The sequence below is a fragment of the Macrobrachium rosenbergii genome, chromosome 54, assembly GCF_040412425.1.
Source record: "Macrobrachium rosenbergii isolate ZJJX-2024 chromosome 54, ASM4041242v1, whole genome shotgun sequence".
NCBI lineage: Eukaryota > Metazoa > Arthropoda > Malacostraca > Decapoda > Palaemonidae > Macrobrachium > Macrobrachium rosenbergii.
The window spans coordinates 41350809-41372183 of record NC_089794.1 but is presented as its reverse complement, the minus strand read 5'-3'; the positions used below and the strand labels follow the sequence as shown (position 1 = coordinate 41372183).

The following is a 21375-nucleotide window of genomic DNA, read 5'->3' as shown; positions in this document are numbered from 1 at the left end:
TTGTACACGTCCTCCGGAAGGGCGTTGAGCACTGTGTCGGCCTGTAGGATTTTCGTCCGTGAGGTCCGCGATTCTGAAGTGGCTCTCCACCCTGCGCAGCCACCTCGATGGGTTGCCCTGCGTAAACGGCGGCAGCCTTAGGTGAGGGCGGCCCGCGATTGTGTTGCCCGGCCGTCGTGTGTTCGGGCGCTGGTGTGGAGTTGCGGGAGGGCCTCGATGCGGGGGGGGCGCGGCTGCGATGGGAGGTAGGTAAACCTCGGAGTCCGCGGGGTCCGCGTTTAACTGCATGAAGGAGGGGATATCCGTGTCCATGCTCGCTCCTTTGACCCCTTACTGGAGTAGGATACTCGCGCGTCAGTACGCACTTTGCGCCGCGCCGTGGTTCCGCTAGTGACGCTGGTGGGGTGCGCCGACGAGTCAGCACGCTCAAACGCTGGTTACAGCGCCGTGTTTAGGCCGCTAAGAGCGTTTTTGGAGAAATCCTGGAGCCAAGACTGAGTCGCCGTGTGAGTCCGCTAATGGCTCCGGGATACTCGGGGTCACCACTGTAAGGTGTCAAAGAAACGAGCAGGTAAAGGTTACTGCTGATTTATTACAGATCCAGGCGGCTTATATTGCGGCCGACTGACGCCGGGCCGTGAGAGACAATGGAATTGACTGTGACCTGAGGTCGAAACAATAAACAATAATATGCAGTGAACGAGTACGAATTACAATACAAAACATACAGAGACACAATATAGATACAGTCTTGATGCCTGTGAATGAAGAAACATGTGATACACAATGTGTGACATTCGTATAAATACCATAAAGTAAAAATGATTAAAATGCGTGACCTGGCACGTTTTAGGCGTGACTAATTTAGCTTGAAGAAAACGGGAAGTCACCAAAGAAAACAAGCTCAGCGGAGACTTAATTAATGGCGCCGCCGAAACACTATCCTGGCGCCGAATTGGTGACTTTACAGGGTCAGCAGTGCGATTAAGTCGTATATCCGTCGATCTGCTATCAACTATCGCACGCATTTTGGCACGTATTCACATTGCTGACGATTCTCACCAACACAGGCCAGTCCTATGAGAGCTGTTAATCAGCTCAGTGGTCTGCTTAAAACATTCTGATAATAATAATCTCACCAACACAAGAAGGGGAATAGATCCAATTAATTCAAGCGATTTCAGGTATGACTTTGAGTGGACTTGTATTCACTAGGATGTATCACTGCGTCGTTCCGTTTCCCTCCGAGGACTTTCTTAACCAACCGAACAACTGGTTTTTGGTAATTAAAACGAGCCAGTTATACCATTGCGCTGTCTGACGTCATATTCGGAGTTTTCCCGCTTAGATTGGCTTTCTGGTCATTCTTAAAGTCTCACTTTCTGATATACAGCTTTCTTCTGGTTCACACAAAAGAACAAAACGCAGTGTCTCTTCACGTATGTGCTCCTACGCTCACACGTGGATCAGATTGTTTTGAGACAGTTTAATCATGTGGAAAAATGGAGGACTATAGCGTGGTGAAACGCTGAATTATTCTGAAGTTTTATAAAGAAGACACATACACACACGCATATATATACATATATGTGTGTGTGTGTGTGTGCGCGCGCGCGCGACAGGTTTTTCAATGTAGCGAGCCTAACACGCCGTTGAAGTTAGCAGCATGCACCCTACTATGGCGTTGTCCTCTGGCGTTGTTATTCATCTTGTTAAAATGAACTGTGAAGACAACACGCAAGTCTGAAGGTAAGTGCTAAGTGACCAGTGTCATCAGTGTTATCTATGACAAATTTATGTATTGATGACAATATTTTTCAATTTCTGCAGTCAGAATTAAAACAGAGAGAGAGAGAGAGAGAGAGAGAGAGAGAGAGAGAGAGAGAGAGAGAAGGTGAAGGTGAAGGGGAGACTGGCAGAGGGAGACATGAAATTACCTGTATTTTATATTTATCTTTTACTCAAATGCTGTATAGTGACCTGGTACTTAAAATAATGGATCTAAGGTAAATTAGCCTTAAATATAGATCAAACTTTATGAATGGGCCCCTTAGCTTTCGTGCGGGTAGGAGGTGTTTGTGAAGTGCTCTGTGAAAAGTGCCTAACTTGTGCGATGTTCAAAGTGAATACGAAGAAGAGGAAGGAAATAGAGAAAATAAATAATGTAGAAATTAAATCAAGTAAAGGGAAGATGTCCACTATGGACGTTGTAAAGAACAGCAACCCCAGAGTACCTGAGGGTTGTTTATCTTAACAAGCTAATATTTGGGGTGGCTGATGTTAACAAGCTCATTCTGAGGATGGCCAATCTTTACAAAGCTTGTTTAAAGAATTAACAAATTTTAGCAAAGCCTTTTTTTCTTGATGAAAAGTTACAGTTTACAGTTTAGTTCTCCACATATATTTGTTAAGAGAACACCCTTTAGTTATGGTTCCAACATACCAGGATGTTATAAAACCACTTACAGTTGAGGATCCACTGCCAGTTATAAACTGGATGAAGCATGGATTATTGAGGATTGAAATGAATTAAAGTGTAAGACTGCAATGAACTGGACAGGATGCTCATCAATACAAGATAAATACGTATGGAAATGTCAGCAGAAAGACTGTGCAGAATACAAACAAACCACGGCAATTCGTAAAGACTCGTTTTTTTTTCCGATCAAGATTGTCACTACAGAAATGGATAGAAGCAATATTCTATTGGTGTGAAGATATAAGTGTTACTCAGGCTGTAAATCTCTTGAATCTTTCAAGAGTAACAGTAGTAGACCTTTTTAGTTTTTTTCCGTGAAATATGCACAAAATTCTTCGAAAAAATCCCATTCAGCTTGGTGGTGCAGGACTGATTGTTCAAATTGACCTGCGGCATAAGCCTGAAAGTACCATAGAGGACGAGCAGCCAAGGAGCCTATATGGGTCTTTGGTCTTGTGGATACATGTACAGTGCCCTGTTTAGGTTATGGAGATAGTAAAATCTCAGTATTACCCATAATAAAAAAAGTGGTTAGGTCAGGAACGGTTATTCATAGTGACTTATGGAAGGCATACTCAAATATTCGGCGAGATCTCGGTCTTGAGCATCATACAGTCAATCATTCTGTTTGTTTTGTGGACCCACATACACAAAGATACACAAGCAATCGAAAGCTATTGGGGAAGGCATAAAGCAAGGATCAAGAGCATGCAAGGTTGCAAAGGGAATTTCTTTGTGCATATCCTCAAGAATTTATTGGAAAGAAAGAAATAAACAAGACGTCTCATGCATTCTGCAGGGCAATTGCTGATCAATATTCTTTAATTTAACGTTTTACTTTTTAATTTTGAAAATTTGCCAAATTTTGCTTTTTAATTTTGTAATATTACCAAATTGCTATTTTTTTATTTCAATAAAATGCTCTAGTTATTTATCTATGAATTTAATTTAATAATCATCAGTGATCTTTCAACGTTGTAAAGAACAGCAACCCCAGTGTACCAGTTTGTTTATCTTAACAAGCTATTTGGGGTGGCTGATGCTAACAAGTTCATTCTGAGGATAGCCAATCTTTACATGGGTATATCTGGGGTTGGATCTTTACAACGTTCCGAAACTACCTTGAACATTATCTCATAATTATCAAAGCAGCACGTAAAGATGGAAAACTAAATAAAATACTGGAGAAGGATGAGTCAACCCAAATCGAGAGAGAGTCAGCAACCTGCGGACATTGCCCATACTTCGTAGTGATAACATATTGTACATCTGTAATAATTGCAAGAGACCCGAACAAAGAACACACAAAAAACTCGTTGAAGATGAACTTGAAGAAATAAAAGAAAGCACAGAGATATTAACAAAGTTGATTCAGGATTCGGCTCAGAAAACTAGTGACGTAATGATCAACATAGATGAAATCCATAACGAAATTGATAATGTTGATAAAGACGTAAAGACCATGACAAACCTGGACAAAACTTATGCTGAATCACTAAAGACAAGAAAAAAATGCTTCTGATCAAATCTACAAACGAAGAGAGCACAGCAGCAAATGAAAAGAGACAAATTATGAGTAAATAACGACGGCAGTTGAACAGGTTAAAACAACAACAGATGGACACTTATTTGTAAGATTTCCAGACAGGAAAAACCTAGAAAAAGGCAAAAACGGAGATTCAGAAAATCAGCAATATATTAGTAAATGAGAAGGGTAAACTTAAACCAAAAATAAAATTAGTCTATGTCCCGAAGGATGAAGATGAAATTGTCGATAACATTGTAGAGAAAAATCCATGGATAGGTAGCCTTATTTCTGAAAATGACTACCTGAAAATTGCAAAGGAAATGATAGCCAAAGATGACAAACATAAACACTATATCATCAAATGCACACCACAAATACGAAAGGCTATCTATGATAGAGGTGACAAATTGTGTAAACTGTATAGCCGTTGCAAAATATACGACTGTTATATGCCCTATCAATGCTATAAATGTCAGGAATTTGGTCAAAGCGCAACTAATTGTAGAAATGACCAAGCTTGCCCTAGATGTGGTGAAAACTACAAATCAAATGAATGTGCTAGCAACATCTTCAAGTGTAAAAATTGTGTAAAGAAAGGCATAGTTATACTAAACATAAAACATATGAAGGCAGTAAGTGCACAATATGTAAAGAATGTGTCAAAGGTGAAAAATAATACGGATCATGGCTTTGGCTAATAATCTTCTATGCAATTTAATACAAGAAGAAAGCAGATTTAAAAAATACTCATATTCTGCAGCTACGATACTGACGAGAAAACACTGAATGACAATTTTATAAAATATAATTAGCACCTTATTTTGAAAACGTACAAGGGCCCGCCAGAGAGAGAATTGTCCCTGTGGAGGGCTGTACATAAAACCAAACAAAGTGAAAGTGCGTGAGACTATAATAATAATACTGGACTCCCTAACCCCTGATACCTGATTTTTTCCCATAAAAATAAAGCAACCTTCATCCCTATTCATACAGTATACTTTATTTCGTATTTTTCTCATATACAGTAATAGTCCAGGTCTCATAAGATATAATTTTCTTCCTTTTTTTTGATATTCTGAATTCTAATATTTCCTAATCACTGGTTTAATAGTTTCCCTTAATACCTCTTCCACCAGAGAGAATCATTCTTGTCAATTAATGTTTTCAATGCTGCAACACGATTCTGCCATTGAACTCTACATTCTTCTTTGATATTTGGGTCATACACTTTTAATTGCGTCAACGAAGAACAATATTTTTCTTACTTTCTACGTCATCACTGCTGTATGTTCGGATAGGCCTATCTATCAAAGAATAACAGACCTGCCTGTTTATTACCGTGTGGTCACTTTGATAGCGCCATATTCCATTAGGTGAATCGAGTGTACTTAAATATATAATTTTTCATGAGAAGTGTTCCTCTGGTGACCAAGTTATTGACCGAACAAAACTTGACCCGGCAAGCTCCATTTCCCATTCATTTCTCTCATAATCCGGCATCAGTAATCTTAATTCCTTAGGGTCTCCATATTTTTTAGTGCTTAATGAGACAAATGTCAGTATTTTCACGCGGAATGTGAGAACATTACTGGATGATAACACCCCAGAACAGATATACTGTAAGTTGGCTCAGTAGTGCCGTGTGAAACAAGGAAGACAGGAATCATTATTGCAAACGGAAATACATTGCTGGTATGTAGAAGAAATTGCGGCATAAGTAGGGATGGTGTTACCCTAGTATAAAATAATGTTTCAATAGCTTTCACAGGGTGGAAACTTGTGTCGATGGAAGAATAGTTATGTGCAGTGACGGCAAAGAAAATGCAGACTAGCTAACATGAACATTGGAGCACGTATGCACCAACAATTACTGCAGTTGAAGAAACGAAGGATTTTTATTTGAAGCTCTGCAAGATGAAGTCAGTTATATACAAGATATGAGTGTTGTGATAAGTAATTTATGAAAAAGATAGATGTGATAACGGAGTAGGAAAAGATAAAAACTCATGGGAACGCTTGGTTTTGGGAAAGATGAAAAATAGGGACAATATACTTAATTTTCAGCTTTCTAATAGAGAAGATGAAAGTGAAGTGGCTGTTTAATGAAAGCAACATAGTTATGAACAAATTTAAAAATTATCAGATTGGGAAAGTAAAGGGATAAATAACACTGTACACAGAAAATAATTACGCAAACAAACTGAGAAGCCGTTACAGAGGCACGGTTTCTATCGGGACATTAAAGTAAAGTGGACAGCTGACAATGACAGAATGTCCAATATTCAAAGTGAATGGTGTCGCGTGCTATGGAAAAAACAACCATCGTATCCTGACAATTACTTAGGGGACTCTTCTTTAAGAGTCAGCAAAAAACGTAAGTTGATGTGTAGCTAATTCATTTCTCTCCAGACACACGCAGCATACATTTTTCGTATTATTTAGGCTAGCAAATGTCAAGCTTGCCATTTTAGACCAGTAGACCTAGTGGTTTTACGTATTTGACCATCATTGTTGAGGTAAACCACTCATTTTTGTCGTATTACCTCTACATACAGTCGAATAGTAACGGGCAAATACGAAATGGAGCAAAATGAAGGATTTAGTCTAGGATCGTAAGTAGCCTAGCCTACTAACATTGTAGCATATCTTAGGCTAACCGTACATACTAAAACTAATGAATTATGATTTATTTCAGATGTTAGTTTTTAATGATATTCAAACGAATTTGATATTAACATAATTTTCATTGGAAATGCATGGTTAACCCACTACCACGTCCCTTCATTAATGATAGTGGGGACCCCAATCAGAAACCAGGTATTTTTGAGAGGAGAGGGGAATGAACAAGAGTGAGTGAAATACAGGGATATAGGCACTAGTAATGTAACCCTCCCAACCTAACTTAACTTAGGGTAATTCTAAGTATTAGCTCCGTGCCTGTTTTTACCTTGGAAACTGGTTTTTTCTACACTTTTAGGGCTTCTGATACTGGCGGTGGGTTTGTTTGTTGTTGGCCAAATGGAATATCCCTTCGCCGTGTTTAGAATTGGCCCGGGGGGCCCGAGGTTACCCATACGGTAACAAGTTATTGCTCTTACCGGACGGGATATGAACCATTCGAAACAGACGTCCCCGTGCTCTGTCTTGTGAAGATCACGTATGGAAACCCCTTGTTGGATGGACTTCAGGGGTTAATTACATTCGTCCGACAAAAATTGAAGGTAAATCCATAATTAGCAACCAAAAGACTGTAGCAAAAGTCAAGTTAGAAGGTATTCGCTGCCACGGAGCTACTACAGTTCTACTTAACTTAGGATACTTGGTCCTTCCTAACTTAACCTGACTGGTAGGGTATGATTTCTAATGGATTCCCATTTTTTGTTCGATATGAGGTTGTTAGTGGGTTAACCAAATGTTTATGATGAGGATGAATATCAGATTTACATTTTGCCAGTTTTAGAATGAACACTATAGTCTAAGGTAGAATTAAGTGGTAGCCAGTCTAAAACTGTTAGATAATGGGCCTCATGACACTGGATAGGCTATGTCATTTATTAGCTATGGGGACGAATAAATAGCGAAGAGTATTCACACATACATGACTGAAGAATAACTGCATATCAAAACTGTAAAGGGAGCATCAGGATGCTGCTCGTATGAGTGCACTGTCTGATACTACATAGGAAAACAAATAATATTGTGTATTAAATGAAAAAAGAATGATGTAGAACATAGGCAGTGCAACATGGCACATGTGCAAGTATGCAGTAACTTATTGTATTTTTTCTAGGTTTGCAAACCAGAACATTTTTCATAGAGTCACATCAACCACCTGCTTGGTCCTTGATGCAGGTAGAAAAATGCTTGGTGACTGTGAGTGAATATGGGTTTCCCCCCCATCACCCAATTACTACCAGTTAATTACTAAGCTACCAAGTTTCAGTACTGTACTTAAAAGTCTTTGGTTTGTATACCTAGAAAAAATACAGATTGGTTTAAAATTTTTCAATATTTCCATCACATCCTCAAAACAAAGCCAGTTTGTTCTGGCATGGCCTACCTTTCCCAAAATTCTTATTTTCCTTCCGATCTCCATGGTTGCTATGCATAGGCAATACTGTATCAGGAGCAAATGTTCTTTCTTAGGAACATCTGAACCTTTCATTATACCTTTTATTTGTTCATCTTCAGTCATGTCTGTTGTCATTTCATCTTGAAAAAGTATATCAATTCCATTTTGTCTTTTCTTGTCTCCATCCCTTTGGAATTCATTCTGTTCTCCTTTATAGTTTTATCTCCTTGACACAATATACAGTATGTTTATTTATGTTTATATCTCTTCCTGCCAGTATTTGCACCACCTTCTAACTCTTTTTATCATTTATAAGCTTATCTAAGATTTTAAAACTATTTTGTTTCAAAAATGCATTTTATTTTGAGGAATATGAAATCCATTCCTAATATAACTTAAGACACAACCTGGCTCTGTATGTGCACCTGAAAAGGGAAAGTTTAGGTCAGATACGGTATTCCTGAGTGTAGGGTACACCATTCATTTAATTGACTTTTTGATGTCAACTTGCTGTAATTGTGTAGACTGGTAGAAGTATGTTTGCGTACAATAGTATTTTCATATTGTTTTATACCTAGTACAGTAGCTTTGATGTGCTTGAACATTAAATTTAGATTTTCCTTATACAAATTTTAGCTTTGAAAATTATTGTGAAAAGTGTGAATTTACATTTACAACTCACATTTTTGTTTTTTATTGTATTTCAGGGAAGGAAGTTTTGATTTCTGAAGCCCTATATGGAGCAACAGCGGTCACACAGGAAATTTGCAGGTACAGTAATGCATTTTAAAAGTCATTGCAGAACACTATTACAACGAAACAAACATTTAGTATACATGTGCATTCACTGCCCAGTCCTTGCTATTTTTAACCCATCTTTCCAGAGTATGTACTCATTAAGTGGGGTCATTAAAGGATGTTTTAGGTAGTTCAGCTTAGTTGCTGCATTGATTAGAACCTTCAACTGACCTGCATTTCTTGAGTCATTACTACTGTAGCCTTCAGTTAAGGCATTCTTTGTTAGGAGAAATTTGCAAGATCATCCTTCATCTTTATTATTTTGCAGATTTTATTATATTCGTTGTTTGTTTTGAGAAATGGCATTTGTTCTTTAGGGGATACAAACTACCTTTCATATTTGGAGTTTTACTGTGCATGAGCTGGATATTTGTATACTGATTGAGAAAAACAAAAGAATAATGCAGGTAGATCTAGGGCATGATGCCCTTTTCTTGGTAACACACATTTCCTGTTGTTTTCCTGGCTGCACTTGAGTGTGGACATACTGTTCTGTGTGTAATTTGGATGTGTACTAGCAATACACCCATCAGTTTTTATAAGTCTCTTCTTGGTCCAGCAGCTTCATCAGACATGCTCAGGTATGCATGCATGTAGATCAGCACCTTTGATGGTGGTTTATCTCACCCCTGTATTGTCTGGACTAAGCGCAAGAAGTGTAGAAATGGGTAGTTGGCACTTCTCATAGGATGGGTTTGCACTAGAAGAAGGAACTCTGTTGAAAAAAATCCATTTGTTTTAAAACAAAACCATCAGTTTGTTCATGACACTTACCTGTCAGATATATATATAGCTGTATTCTCCGAAAGGACCGACAGAAATTCAAAACTTACGGCACACGCAGATGGGCCAGGTGGTTAGTACCCATTCCCGCCGCTGGGAGGCGGGTATCAGAACCATTCCCATTTTCTATTCAGATTTTCTCTGTCGCGGTATTGTCAACACCTGTTGTCAATACCTCCGCTCTTGGATTTCGTAAAAACTTTTTCCACTAAGTATTCTGATTGTCTTTTGGTATTTGGACTTTGGCTTTGTGGATAGGCATACGCTTCTTTGGACTGTTTTGATTTTGGTTTTGGCTTTTCCTTGATTAAGATGTCTGGATCTAGTTCTGCTAGTTTCAGGTGTGTGTTGTTCAGGAGTGTAAGGTGAGGCTACCGAAAATTTTGGTAGACCCTCACACTGTATGCATGAGATGTAGAGGGCATGTCTGTATGTTGGATGATCGCTGCAAGGAGTGTGAATCTTGCCTGATTCTGATTGGAAGGCGTATGATTCTTATGTTATAAGCTAGAGCGTGATAGGTAAGGAGGTCTTCCTCCAGGAGTGTGTCGGTAGGTGGGAGTCAGGGTATTAATGTTATCTCCTGTTAACCCTACTAATGCTTCTCCTTTCCCTGTGGAGTTGCCTTCTAACCCTGTGATTGCGTCTGCGGAAGGTAATGCCTTGCAGATTTTGAACTCCATTCGTACCTTGGAGTCTAAGGTGTTGGCGATCGAAAGTGCAGTGAAGTGTAGTGATCCCCCAGTGTTGTGGAGGGCGTCAGATCGGCCCTATAATGCCTCTAGGTCTAGACCTCTCTGCGAACTCCCAGGACTTAGGGAATGGGCATGTCGAAAGCCGCAAGAGGTTACGGGGACCCCCACCGATCTGGCGTCCCTTCGGCAGGCCTTGTTGTCGTCTCCCAGGCTGCCAAGGATCGTGCTCGCGCACGGATCCTTAAGGATTGTTTTTCGTCCTCCGAGGCGTCCTCTCCACTTAAGGGGTCACGTTCTCGGTTGGACTCTCGTCCTTTCAAGAGGAGCAGCGTTGAAGAGGACGCTTCTTCTCCTCTTTCTCATGCCTTAGACTCTTCTCCCGACTGGCTGCGAGATTTGCCATCGCAGAAGAGGACCAGGATTTCTTCGGAGGAGGACGTTGCTGAACGTCCCAGCCGCACCAAGAAGAGAGCCCTGTCGCTCTTGGTAGAAGGAGGAGGACGTCCCTTCCCCCTCTTCTTCTCATAAGAGCAGCCCTTCTCCTGAGAGGGCTTCTCTCCTTGAGCGTCTTATCCAAGATATGCAGCGGCAGTTAGCTTCCCTTCTCGCTGCTAAGGAGAAGCAGCCTCGTCGGCGCCCAAAGGATTTGTCGCTGCCAGTTAAAAGATCTAAGAGGTCTCCCTCTCCTTCTCTTCGTTTGTCTCTCTCCCCTGCGGCTTCCGTAGTCACCCTCATCGTTCTGCGGATCATCAGCTCTCCTTGCCCGTCGTGACTGGCTGGTTGATCAGGGCGCTCCTCTTGCAGCTCGGCTTGCTGCTAGTAAGAGTTCGCGCCAAGACGCTCTTCTTGCCTCTCCTCCTGCTTTCGCTCGTTTTGGCGTTCGGCAGGACGCGCCCACCAGGACGCTTCTCGTTTTTCCCGATCCCTGCATGATGCTCTCAGGACTCTCGTCAAGAAGCTCGGCTTGCTCGCTCGCTCGTCGGGACTCGCCAGGGCTCGGCAGCTTGTAAGACAGGGCGCTCTTCAGGACGCTCGGCTGCTTGCTGCGAAGCAGGACGCTCGTCAGGGCGTCGCTCTCAGGACGCTCGTCAGGGACGCTCGTCAGGGACTTTCGTCAGGGCGCTCCTCAGGGCGCTCATCAGGGCCTTTCGGCAGGACTCTCCTGTACGAGTTGTTCCTGGAATTTTCTGCTGCTTCTTCCCACGAGAAGAGGTCTCTGGGACGTATTGGACCCAAAGGTCTTTGTTTCTCTCTAGCCCCGGAAGACTCTCCTGTCGCTCCTGTCGAAGAGGCGGATTTGTCTCAGGAGTCGGACTCTGCTGAACAAGAGCCCCCTCTTTCGTCTTTCTCCGACTACAGGATTTTGGCTAGTATGCTTAAGGAGCTTTTTCCTGATAAGTTTCAGCCTTCTGCTCCTCTTTCCCCTCCTTCGCAGTTAGCTTCTTCGAAGGTGAGGAAATCGCCCGGCTTCCTACAAATGAAGACTTCGTTGGCTACAAGAAAAGCTCTCAAGAGGGTCAATGCATGGATGGAAGATAGGAAGTCTCAAGAAATCTTCCTTCGCTCTCTCCCCGTCTAGATTGTGTGGGAAAGCGGGTATGTGGTATGAGACAGGAGAGGAAATTGGCTCTAGAGTTCCTTCTTCCTCTCAAGGTGATTTTGCGAGCCTCGTGGATGCGTCAAGGAGGTCTCTTCTTTCTTCAGCTAAGGTGTCTTGGACTCTTTCTGAAACCGACCACCATCTGAAAGGCCTCTTCAAGTCGATGGAGGTTTTTAACTTTCTGGACTGGTGCTTGGGGGCCTTGGACTTAAGGACTCGTAGTCTGGACTCTATTTCTCTGGGGAGCTGTCCAGTGTACTGTCGTGCATGGACAAGGCCGTCAGGGATGGCGCTGATGAACTGGCTTCTCATTTTGGTACAACCCTCCTAAAGAAGAGGGCTTTGTACTGCAATTTCGCTGCCAAGTCAGTTTCTCCTGTTCAGAGGGCTGAGCTACTTTTGCCCCTCTTTCTAGCCATCTCTTCCCCAGCCGCTTGTCAAGGATCTCGCCTCCAGCCTTAAGGAGAAGGCTACTCAGGATCTCCTTGCTCAATCTTCCAGGCGTCCTAGTGTCCCTTCTACGTCTTCCCAAGGACTTCCCCGAAGAGACAGAAGCCCTTTCGTGGGAGATCTTCCTCCTCTAGACCTTTTCGCGAGGAAGAGGTCTCTCCAGAGGTGAGCCCTTCTTCCCAAAGGGCAAGAAGTGATTTTCTCACCTCCAGACACCAGTAGGAGCCAGGCTTCTCCTGTTTCGGAAGCCTGGAAAGTAAGAGGGGCGGATTCCTGGTCCCTCAATGTGATCAAAAAAGGTTACAGGATCCCGTTCCTCGAAAACCCCCTGTCCTCTACTCCCAGAGATCTGTCGCCTTCTTACCATCCGGAAAAGCAACAGATCCTTTTAGATCTGCTGGAAGATATGATTCAGAAAGAGAGCAATAGAGCGAGTCCTGGATCTGGAGTCTCCGGGGTTTTACAACCGTCTCTTCCTGGTTCCAAAACAGTCAGGGGGTGGAGACCAGTCCTGGACGTCAGCAGACTGAACAATTTTGTCGTCAGGAGAAGTTCAAAATGGAGACGCCTCAGTTGGTTATCAATGCACTGCGACCAGGCGATTGGATGGTCTCTCTCGACCTTCAGGACGCCGTATTTTCATGTCCCCATTCATCCTCAATCGAGAAAGTTTTTGAGGTTTGTCCTGAAGGGAAGAGTGTACCAATTCAGAGCTCTCTGTTTCGGTCTGAGTACAGCTCCTATGGTTTTCACTGTCCTGATGAGGAACGTTGCCCGGTGGCTTCATCTTGCGGAATAAGGATCTCGCTCTATCTAGGCGATTGGCTCATCAGAGCCACATCGGAACAAAGGTGTCTGGAGGACTTGCATTCGACTTTGGAACTGACGAAGTCCCTGGGACTTCTTGTGAATTTAGAGAAGTCTCATCTGATCCCCTCTCAGTCCATTCTTTATCTGGGGATTCGGATGGATTCAGCGGGTTTTCGAGCCTTTCCATCCCAGGACCGACAGCAGCACTGCTTAGTAAAAGTTTCGGCCTTCCTGGGAAAGAAACATGCTCGGTGAGGAATGGATGAGTCTGCTGGGGACCATTTCATCACTGGAGAAGTTTGTTTCCCTGGGGAGGTTGCATCTCAGACCCCTACAGTTCTTTCTTGCAGACAACTGGAAGAACAAGGAGGACTTAGAAGAGTCTCTCAGGATCTCTCTCTGTAAGGACCATCTTGGTGGTGGCTCGATCCTGTAAAGTTGGCAGAAGGGGTCTCTCTCTATCTTCAGAGCCCGACCTAGTGTTGTTTTCCGACGCGTCCATGTCGGGATGGGGAGCAACACTAGGGGGAGGAAGTGTCAGGCACCTGGGAAGGGGAACAGGTGTCCTGGCACATAAATCTCAAAGAACTGAAAGCGATTTTCCTGGCTCTTCAGTTCTTCCAGGATCAAGTTGCAGGTCGGGTGATTCAAGTCAATTCCGACAACACCACGGCCCTGGCGTACCTCAAGAAACAGGGAGGTACTCTTTCCCGGTCCCTGTTCTTGATCGCCAAGGAGATCCTGCTTTGGGCACATTCTCACCAGGTGACGATTCTCACTCGTTTTGTTGCAGGGGTCGAGAATGTTCGCGCGGACCTTCTCAGTCGACAACATCAGCTGCTGCCTACAGAATGGACTCTGAGCAGAAGTGTGTCAGGATCTTTGGAAACTTTGGGGACGTCCCCTAGTGGACGTTTCGCGACTTCAAGGACCACAAGGCTGCCCCTTTACTGCTCTCCTGTTCTCGACCGGGAGCCCTTGCAACAGACGCCTTTCTCTGGGACTGGAAGGGTCTAGATCTGTACGCCTTTCTCCCATTCAAGATTCTGGGAAGTCGTCAGAAAGTTTGTAGCCTCAGAAGGGACGAGAATGACTTTAATCGCTCCTTTTTGGCCTTCAGCAGAATGGTTCCCAGAGGTCATGTCTCTCGTGGTAGACTATCCAAGAACGCTTCCTTTGAGAACAGATCTTCTCAAACAACCCCACTTCGAGAGGTACCACAAAAACCTCCCCGCTCTGAGTCTAACTGCATACAGACTATCGAGAAGTTGCTCAGAGCGAGAGGTTTTTCTAGACCAGTGGCTAAGGCGATCGCTAACACCAGGAGAGCCTCTTCCGGTGCAGTGTACCAGTCCAAGTGGATCATTTTCAGGAGGTGGTGTAAACTTAAGGGAATTTCCTCCACCACGACCTCTCTTTCCCAGATAGCAGACTTCCTTTTATATCTGAGAAAGGATTTGAACCTGGCAGTCCCGACCATCAAAGGCTATAGGAGTATGCTGTCAACGGTCTTCAGGCATAGAGGCCTGAACTTATCGGACAATAAAGACCTTCATGATCTTCTTAGGTCTTTTGAGACGTCTAAGGTAGCCTCCCTAAGTTACCTTCGTGGAATTTAGATATAGTTCTAAAATTCCTGATGTCGAAGAGGTTTGAACCTTTAAATTCTGCTTCCTTCAGAGATGTAACAAAGAAAGCTATTTTCCTAACTGCTCTGGCGACGGCAAGAGAGTTAGTGAACTTCAAGCGTTCAGCAAGATTATAGGTTTCAGAGGCCCTGATGCTGTCTGTTCTCTGAGCCCTATTTTTCTTGCTAAGAATGAGAACCCGTCTTCCCTTGGCCCAGGTCCTTCGAAATTAAGGGCTTGACGGACATCACTGGACAAGAACCTGAGAGAACCCTATGTCCTGTCAGGGCTCTAAAATTTTATTTGCAGAGGACCCAGAATTGTAGAGGTCCTTCTAGCAATCTCTGGTGCTCCGTTAAGAGGCCTGAGTTACCTCTCTCGAAAAATGCCCTGGCGTTCTTTCTACGAAGCACCATCATAGACGCCCATTCCAGTGTGCTAGACGAAGACTTGAGAACTTTGAAGGTTAAGGCTCACGAAGTGAGAGCCATTGCTACCTCAGTGGCCTTCCAGAAAAACCAGTCTCTCAATGACATTCTGGGTGCCACTTTTTGGCGAAGCAATTCGGTCTTTGCTTCTCATTATCTCACAGAAGTGAAGACGTCCTATGAGAATTGCTGTGCGCTGGGGCCTTACGTTTCCGCAAATACGATCTTGGGAACAGAAAGCGACTCTCATCCTCTCCTTTAGTTTTGTTTTGGTGTGTTTTTAATATTTTTGTGTTGTTTTTATGGTCGTTGGGTCTCCACCAGTGGTGGTCGCCCCAGTCCTTAGTTTATGTTAATCTTTTTAACGTAACTAGGCTTGGTCAGGTGGTTGTTAGTTTGTCGTTTACCCTCATAGTAAGGTCATATGGTCTAGTCACATTGTGGTCTCGCCCCGTTGACAGATCATCTAGATTCCACCAGCTCTATAGGTCTCTACCCTTGCTGGAGTTTTCTAGTAAAGCAGAAGCAGGCTTGGGTGACAGTAATCACGAAGTCAGCAATGCTAACAGGTAAGGAACCAAGGTGTCAATCGCCTACATAGTTTTGTTTCCTAAATCCTATTCTGTCTCTTCCCACCTCCAATGGTGGGATTCAGCTATATATATATCTGTCAGGTAAGTGTCATGAACAAAATGATATTTTTATGATAAAATAAAGTTTGTTCATACTTACCTGGCAGATATATATAATCATAATACCCGCCCTCCTCCCCTCAGGAGACAGTAGTTCTAGTTTCTAGAAAATCTGAATAGAAAATGGGAATGGTTCCTGATACCCGCCTCCCAGCGGCGGGAATGGGTACTAACCACCTGGCCCATCTGCGTGTGCCGTAAGTTTTGAATTTCTGTCGGTCCCTTTCGGAGAATACAGCTATATATATATCTGCCAGGTAAGTATGAACAAACTTTATTTTATCATAAAAATATCATTTTATATTAGCCTGAGTAGCTAGGTGTAAAGTTCTTTGTGTAATGATGGCACTGTATATTGAACTCTCTTGAGTTTATATAGGGACTGCAAACTTGCTAGTATGGTCAAAGTTGTACTTTACTGCATAACAGTTGTCTCTCTGATGAAGAGTCTCTCTGATGAAGAAAAGGAGCCAGTGGCAAGGGTGCCAGTACCACATTTACTTTGTTCCTGGAGGAATGGATTTCATATATTATATAAGGATGAACAGGAAGACTCCAAAGAGGAGTGAATCATCCATCAAAAGTTGCTGATAATGTAGATCACTAAATACAAATGAAATGGGTGCACTTTGTCCTGTCATGCACACGACCTAAGGGGTTGTCGCTGGTAGACAATAATGCTTCCAGTTTTAGAATGAAGGTGTCACCCTGCAGAGCTATTGATGTCATGCCTATGGCAAACATAAAAGGCTGAAATTGTCAAAGACACCTCCAAAAAGATGATCATTCCATAGAATCCCCTCTTAGGTAGCATGATGTAAATAAGGAAAGATGTGGGTGAAAGGTGTGGGTGCCTTGCAAGCCAGCAAGTGATGGTATCACACACTACTTGGGCACAAGTAAAGGTTGGTTGTGGCACTCTGAAGAAACTGAGGTCCCCACAGATATGCCAGTGCAGCCATGCAGGGGAAGGGGTGGCTCTAATCATGACCTAGATTACAGCAACTGACTAACAAGGGAACCTGCATTCCAGTGAACAGAATATGTAATAGTGATTATACTCAAATTACCATAAGATTACAGGATTTTAAGGCAAACTTAGATTGTCCACTCAAAAGTATAATTCACTAAAGAATCAGAAGAGAAAATATTTACAGGAGCTAACAGTGGAGCTCTGTGGACTGTTCAAATTACTGTACTAATTTCACAAATCATGAAGCAAATGCTACACGATGTGCAAGAGTTATCACTATGCCTTCTTAGGCTACTAGATGTCGCAAGTATGGGAGAGGGTCCTAGAATGTACAGGATGGGTTACGTCAAGTGAAGCGGGATCACACTGGGATTTCTGGGTATCTTGACCGGATATGGCACCTGTAGTTTGCAGGAAGATGGCACCATTGGCCTACAGGTAATTCCACACAAAAGGTACTTGCAACATGGATCTGCAATAGCAGGGATGTTGAAATACACAAAGGGACTTGAATGACACTTATCTTGGAATACGTGAGCAAATAGCAAGACACTGGCAACAAATATACTGTGTGTTTACACTGATAATCGAAGCGCAAGTTAGAATTAACACTAGTATTCCAGTATTGCAAATCAGACACCACAGTCAAAGTCACACGAGTCTCTGAGGGAGAAACGCAAGAGGGTAGGCTATGAAAATAGACTAGTTGGAAAAATCAGGTAAAGATAAAATGGTGAGGTCGAACAGAAACTTCCAATCACATTACCTTAGTCCGTGGACAAGACATGACGGCGATCAGAGCCGGATTCCTGTAGCAGGGCATCAGTGGAAGCTGCATCGTGTACAGTCCCCCACCATAAAGGAATTAGATGAAACAAAGGGACACTGGCAGTCTACTGAGGCATCAGCACTCAGGGGCAGTGGTGAGAGAGGACCACCTTCAGTGTGACGGCATCAAAGGGAGGTCTAGTGGGGACTCGATCAGACAGAGACCCCCAGACAGACCAGACTGATTTCTTGACTGGTAGCTAAGAACCGTTCTTAGCAACGGGATATCCTAGCTCACTAGAGGATCTTTCACCGAAATAAATTCCTCTAAGCTCATCATGAACTCCGGCCCATCGAATACTGCAGATGGCGATCTTTCGTATACTGCACATAGGTCATGTTTTGACAATTTCCTCTTAATGGGTTTATCTGTTGTCCTCGTCTTGGTTTACGCTGCTAATCCTGACAGTCATCTGGAAAGGTTGTTGAAGGTTGGCTAATAAAAGGTTTGAGGAAGGGAGTGTACAATGTGGAGATACATAGCGAGGATGAGTAGGAGGATTCGCAGGTGTGGGTCAGGTCAAGACAGTGGCCCTTAATGGCATGATAGGTAAAGGCAAGGAAGGGAAGGTTCTCAGAGAGATCTCATGATGAGATTGACTGGGACTGTTAACAATAGGTTAAATCTCAAACAGTCTGCGTAAATGTGCAACAGGCTACTGATTTTCCCATCAAGCATGGATTAATGTGATCAGGTCAGGAGCTGATAATGACTTTGGGCATGGTCATGAAATTATCTCCTCATTTGACACCTGGTTGTCATTACTGGAGAGCATGGCAGGAGAGAAATGTCAAGGGGACTTTTGCAAAACATTTAGTACTGCTTTTATTTTTACGTTACATTATATTGAAATATATCGAAATATCAAGATGGAAAAGCAAAAATGTAAATGATCAAAGACGACATTTGTAACAATATCATAGTCCTTAGCATATGTGAGGAATATTGATAATGTTTCCAAAGAGGAGATCTTGTAATTAGGAAGAGAAGTTCCACAGTCATTTCAGGCCAAAGAAGAGCTTAATCCTCTGGCAGACTATCCAAGAATACATTTAAACTTTGCCACGCCTTGTATAGGAAGTACAGTAAAGAGGAATAACTTGTCAGCTCTCCAAAGAATATTATTCACCAGTGTAAAGGCATCCATAAAGCAAACCTCAATGAGGCTAGCTCATGGATGGTAACTGCTGCAACAAGACTCTTTCAAGAGTGGCAGCCAGCAACAAATTCACTCATTAATGAACAGATAGGGAACAAGTTCACTCATTAATGAACTGATAGGGAACAAGGAGTGTGTGGTAAAATTAAGTCACCAGCTATTAATGCTGTGAAATTACAGTTTTTATAACATATTTTTTGTACAAACACATCAATCATATGAGCCCAAATCTCAGTTGCTTTGTCCCCAGACAGACCATCTCTAAATTATGGATAAGTGCAGGTAGAGTGTATGTATATTCAGACCTGTGGACCATCAGTCATAGATAAGTATTCAGCTCATCCTGTCACATTGATAGGATTTAACATAGCAAGGATGATGGATGATAGCTGGGCCCTTAGTACTTGATAAAGGGTTTGTTTGAAAATGTTTTGCTGTATTAAAACTTGATTTGTTAATTGCAAAATCATCAGTGATATTGATCCCACATTGTAATTTTTATATAAGTAACTTACCAAGTAATTACATAGCTATTAGTTTAAACTATCGTGGCAGCTTAAATTAAAAATTTGTACTAGCACTTCAATTGTTTAGTGTAGGTGACCAGTATCGCCCACTAACGGGAATACTATGATCAACTTAGCAGACAACTTCATTGCATTTCTGCCAGTCTCGATGTAAACATCGGATCTTTGCAGCAGTTTTTCTTTTTCTCTAGTGATTCTCGGCCACCGAAAAGACTAATTTCAGCTGATGAAGTGTCCTAGCGCTCAGTAGGGTTGACTAGAGGCGCCGATGGCATTTTTTCTAGTGATTCTTGGCCACTGAAAAGGCTTGTTTCAGCTGCTGAAGTGTCTGAGCACCCAGTAGTGTGGACTAGAGGTGCCGATGGCACTTTCTAGTGATTCTCAGCCACTGAAAAGGCTCATTTCAGCTGCTGAAGTGTCCGAGTGCCCACTAGTGTGGACTAGAGGCTCCAATGATGTTTTTTCTAGTGATTCTGAGCTCCCAGTAGTGTCCGAGCTCCCATTGTCGGAGATCCACCTGTGTCCACACATCCACCTGTGTCTGTGCATCCACCTGTCCATTTGGCACCAGCTGTCAGGCATCCGGTGCCACAATCCGGGCACCAGGCGCCACCTCTTCAGTATCATACTGTTCAACCTGCTCACAAGCGTTTTGTCTCTCTCTTCAGTCTGTCCCATCCTCACCTAAAAGCTACAAGGCGAGCCAACACCACTTCCCTTTTAGTGACAATTATTGTCTCAAAGTCCCGTCTTTTGCAGACAGGGACTTTTGTGTCCTGAATTTATAAGCTTGTTGAAGAAAGCCTCTGGCGTTTGCTTCATCCTCAAGAAGTCTCTCAGAGATTTGGGAGTTTGACTTCCATTGAAAAAAGAGCAAGACAAGTGTCTTTTGTCTTCCCCCCCCCCTCTCATGCTTCTACAAAATTAGACCTCCTTGTCGTAGATTTTGTCAAGATTGAAGTAAGGGTTTTTCTTGATTGACACAGGAGTACTGGCTAAGTAGTTAGAGGACTCCCATGTGTTCACCGAGAAGCTTCGCCTTGGTTTTCCTCAGTCCTGTTCTGTGCAGGCAAGGACAATTGAGATGGTTTTTAGAGGTTTTGCTTTTCTCTGGAAGCTCAGATAGAGAGGTCTAGTGCTCCTTTACTACTGTGAGAACCACACAGTCAGCCTACATTTCCTCTTCCTCAATACGGTCTCCGTCGCAAGCCTTGTCTCAAATTGGAATTTTTTTAGCTTTTCAGTCTGCAAGAGAATCAAGCCACTTTCAGCAGACGGTCCGCTAATTTCTTGCCCCTTCTTTCTTACTTGGAACATTAGTGGATGAGTCTGCTGGGGACTCTGTCATCCTCCGATATGTTTTCAAGTTAGACAGACTTCATAGGAGGGTTTTGCAATTTTTCCTTTAGTTTTCATCCTGTTCTGAGATTTATGGCACAAACAGTAAACACCATATGCTTTTGGTTCTTCATGGCTGCTGAAGGATACACATGACACTTGCTGTTCTCCATTTCTGTCAGGCAGTAAGGAGTCTAGCCAATCTCACAGCCTTTCAGCAGTTTTGCTGTGGTTTTCCTGTCTCTTCTTCAGTCTGTCTTCCATGGAAGACCTTACTTTGGCTCCAATCAAGAGGAGAAAGTGCCTTGATCCTTCTCAGTCCAGTGCTTCCTAGCGTCACCTGTTCCTGAACACCTGGAATCAACTTCCAAGCTTCTGGCGCCAATTCCTGAACTCCTGACATCTGTGCCAGAGCACTTGGCACTATTTAGCCAGGATTAGGCTCCCGCCACTGAAAGCCTAGCTCCCGCTCATGGACTATTTTTCTGTTTTACAGTATTGTGTTGGACTGCATGAAATTCATCACACCTGGTTTTGGACATGCTTCTGTTATCCTGTGACCATGTTTTTTGGGTCTCTTATGGAT

At 42.9% G+C, this 21375-nt stretch overlaps 1 protein-coding gene across 1 annotated transcript in view; it reads left to right on the top strand.

The window, feature by feature from the left end:
• Positions 1 to 5680: 5680 nt before the first annotated feature.
• The window catches only part of PIG-C (phosphatidylinositol glycan anchor biosynthesis class C), a 29554-nt gene continuing 13859 nt past the window's right edge, over positions 5681 to 21375 (top strand). The window contains exons 1-2 of the mRNA XM_067098052.1: positions 5681 to 6381; positions 8787 to 8850. Of these exons, the coding sequence (XP_066954153.1) occupies positions 6279 to 6381; positions 8787 to 8850 (167 nt within the window). The 5' untranslated portion in view covers positions 5681 to 6278. The remainder of the gene's footprint in view (positions 6382 to 8786; positions 8851 to 21375) is intronic.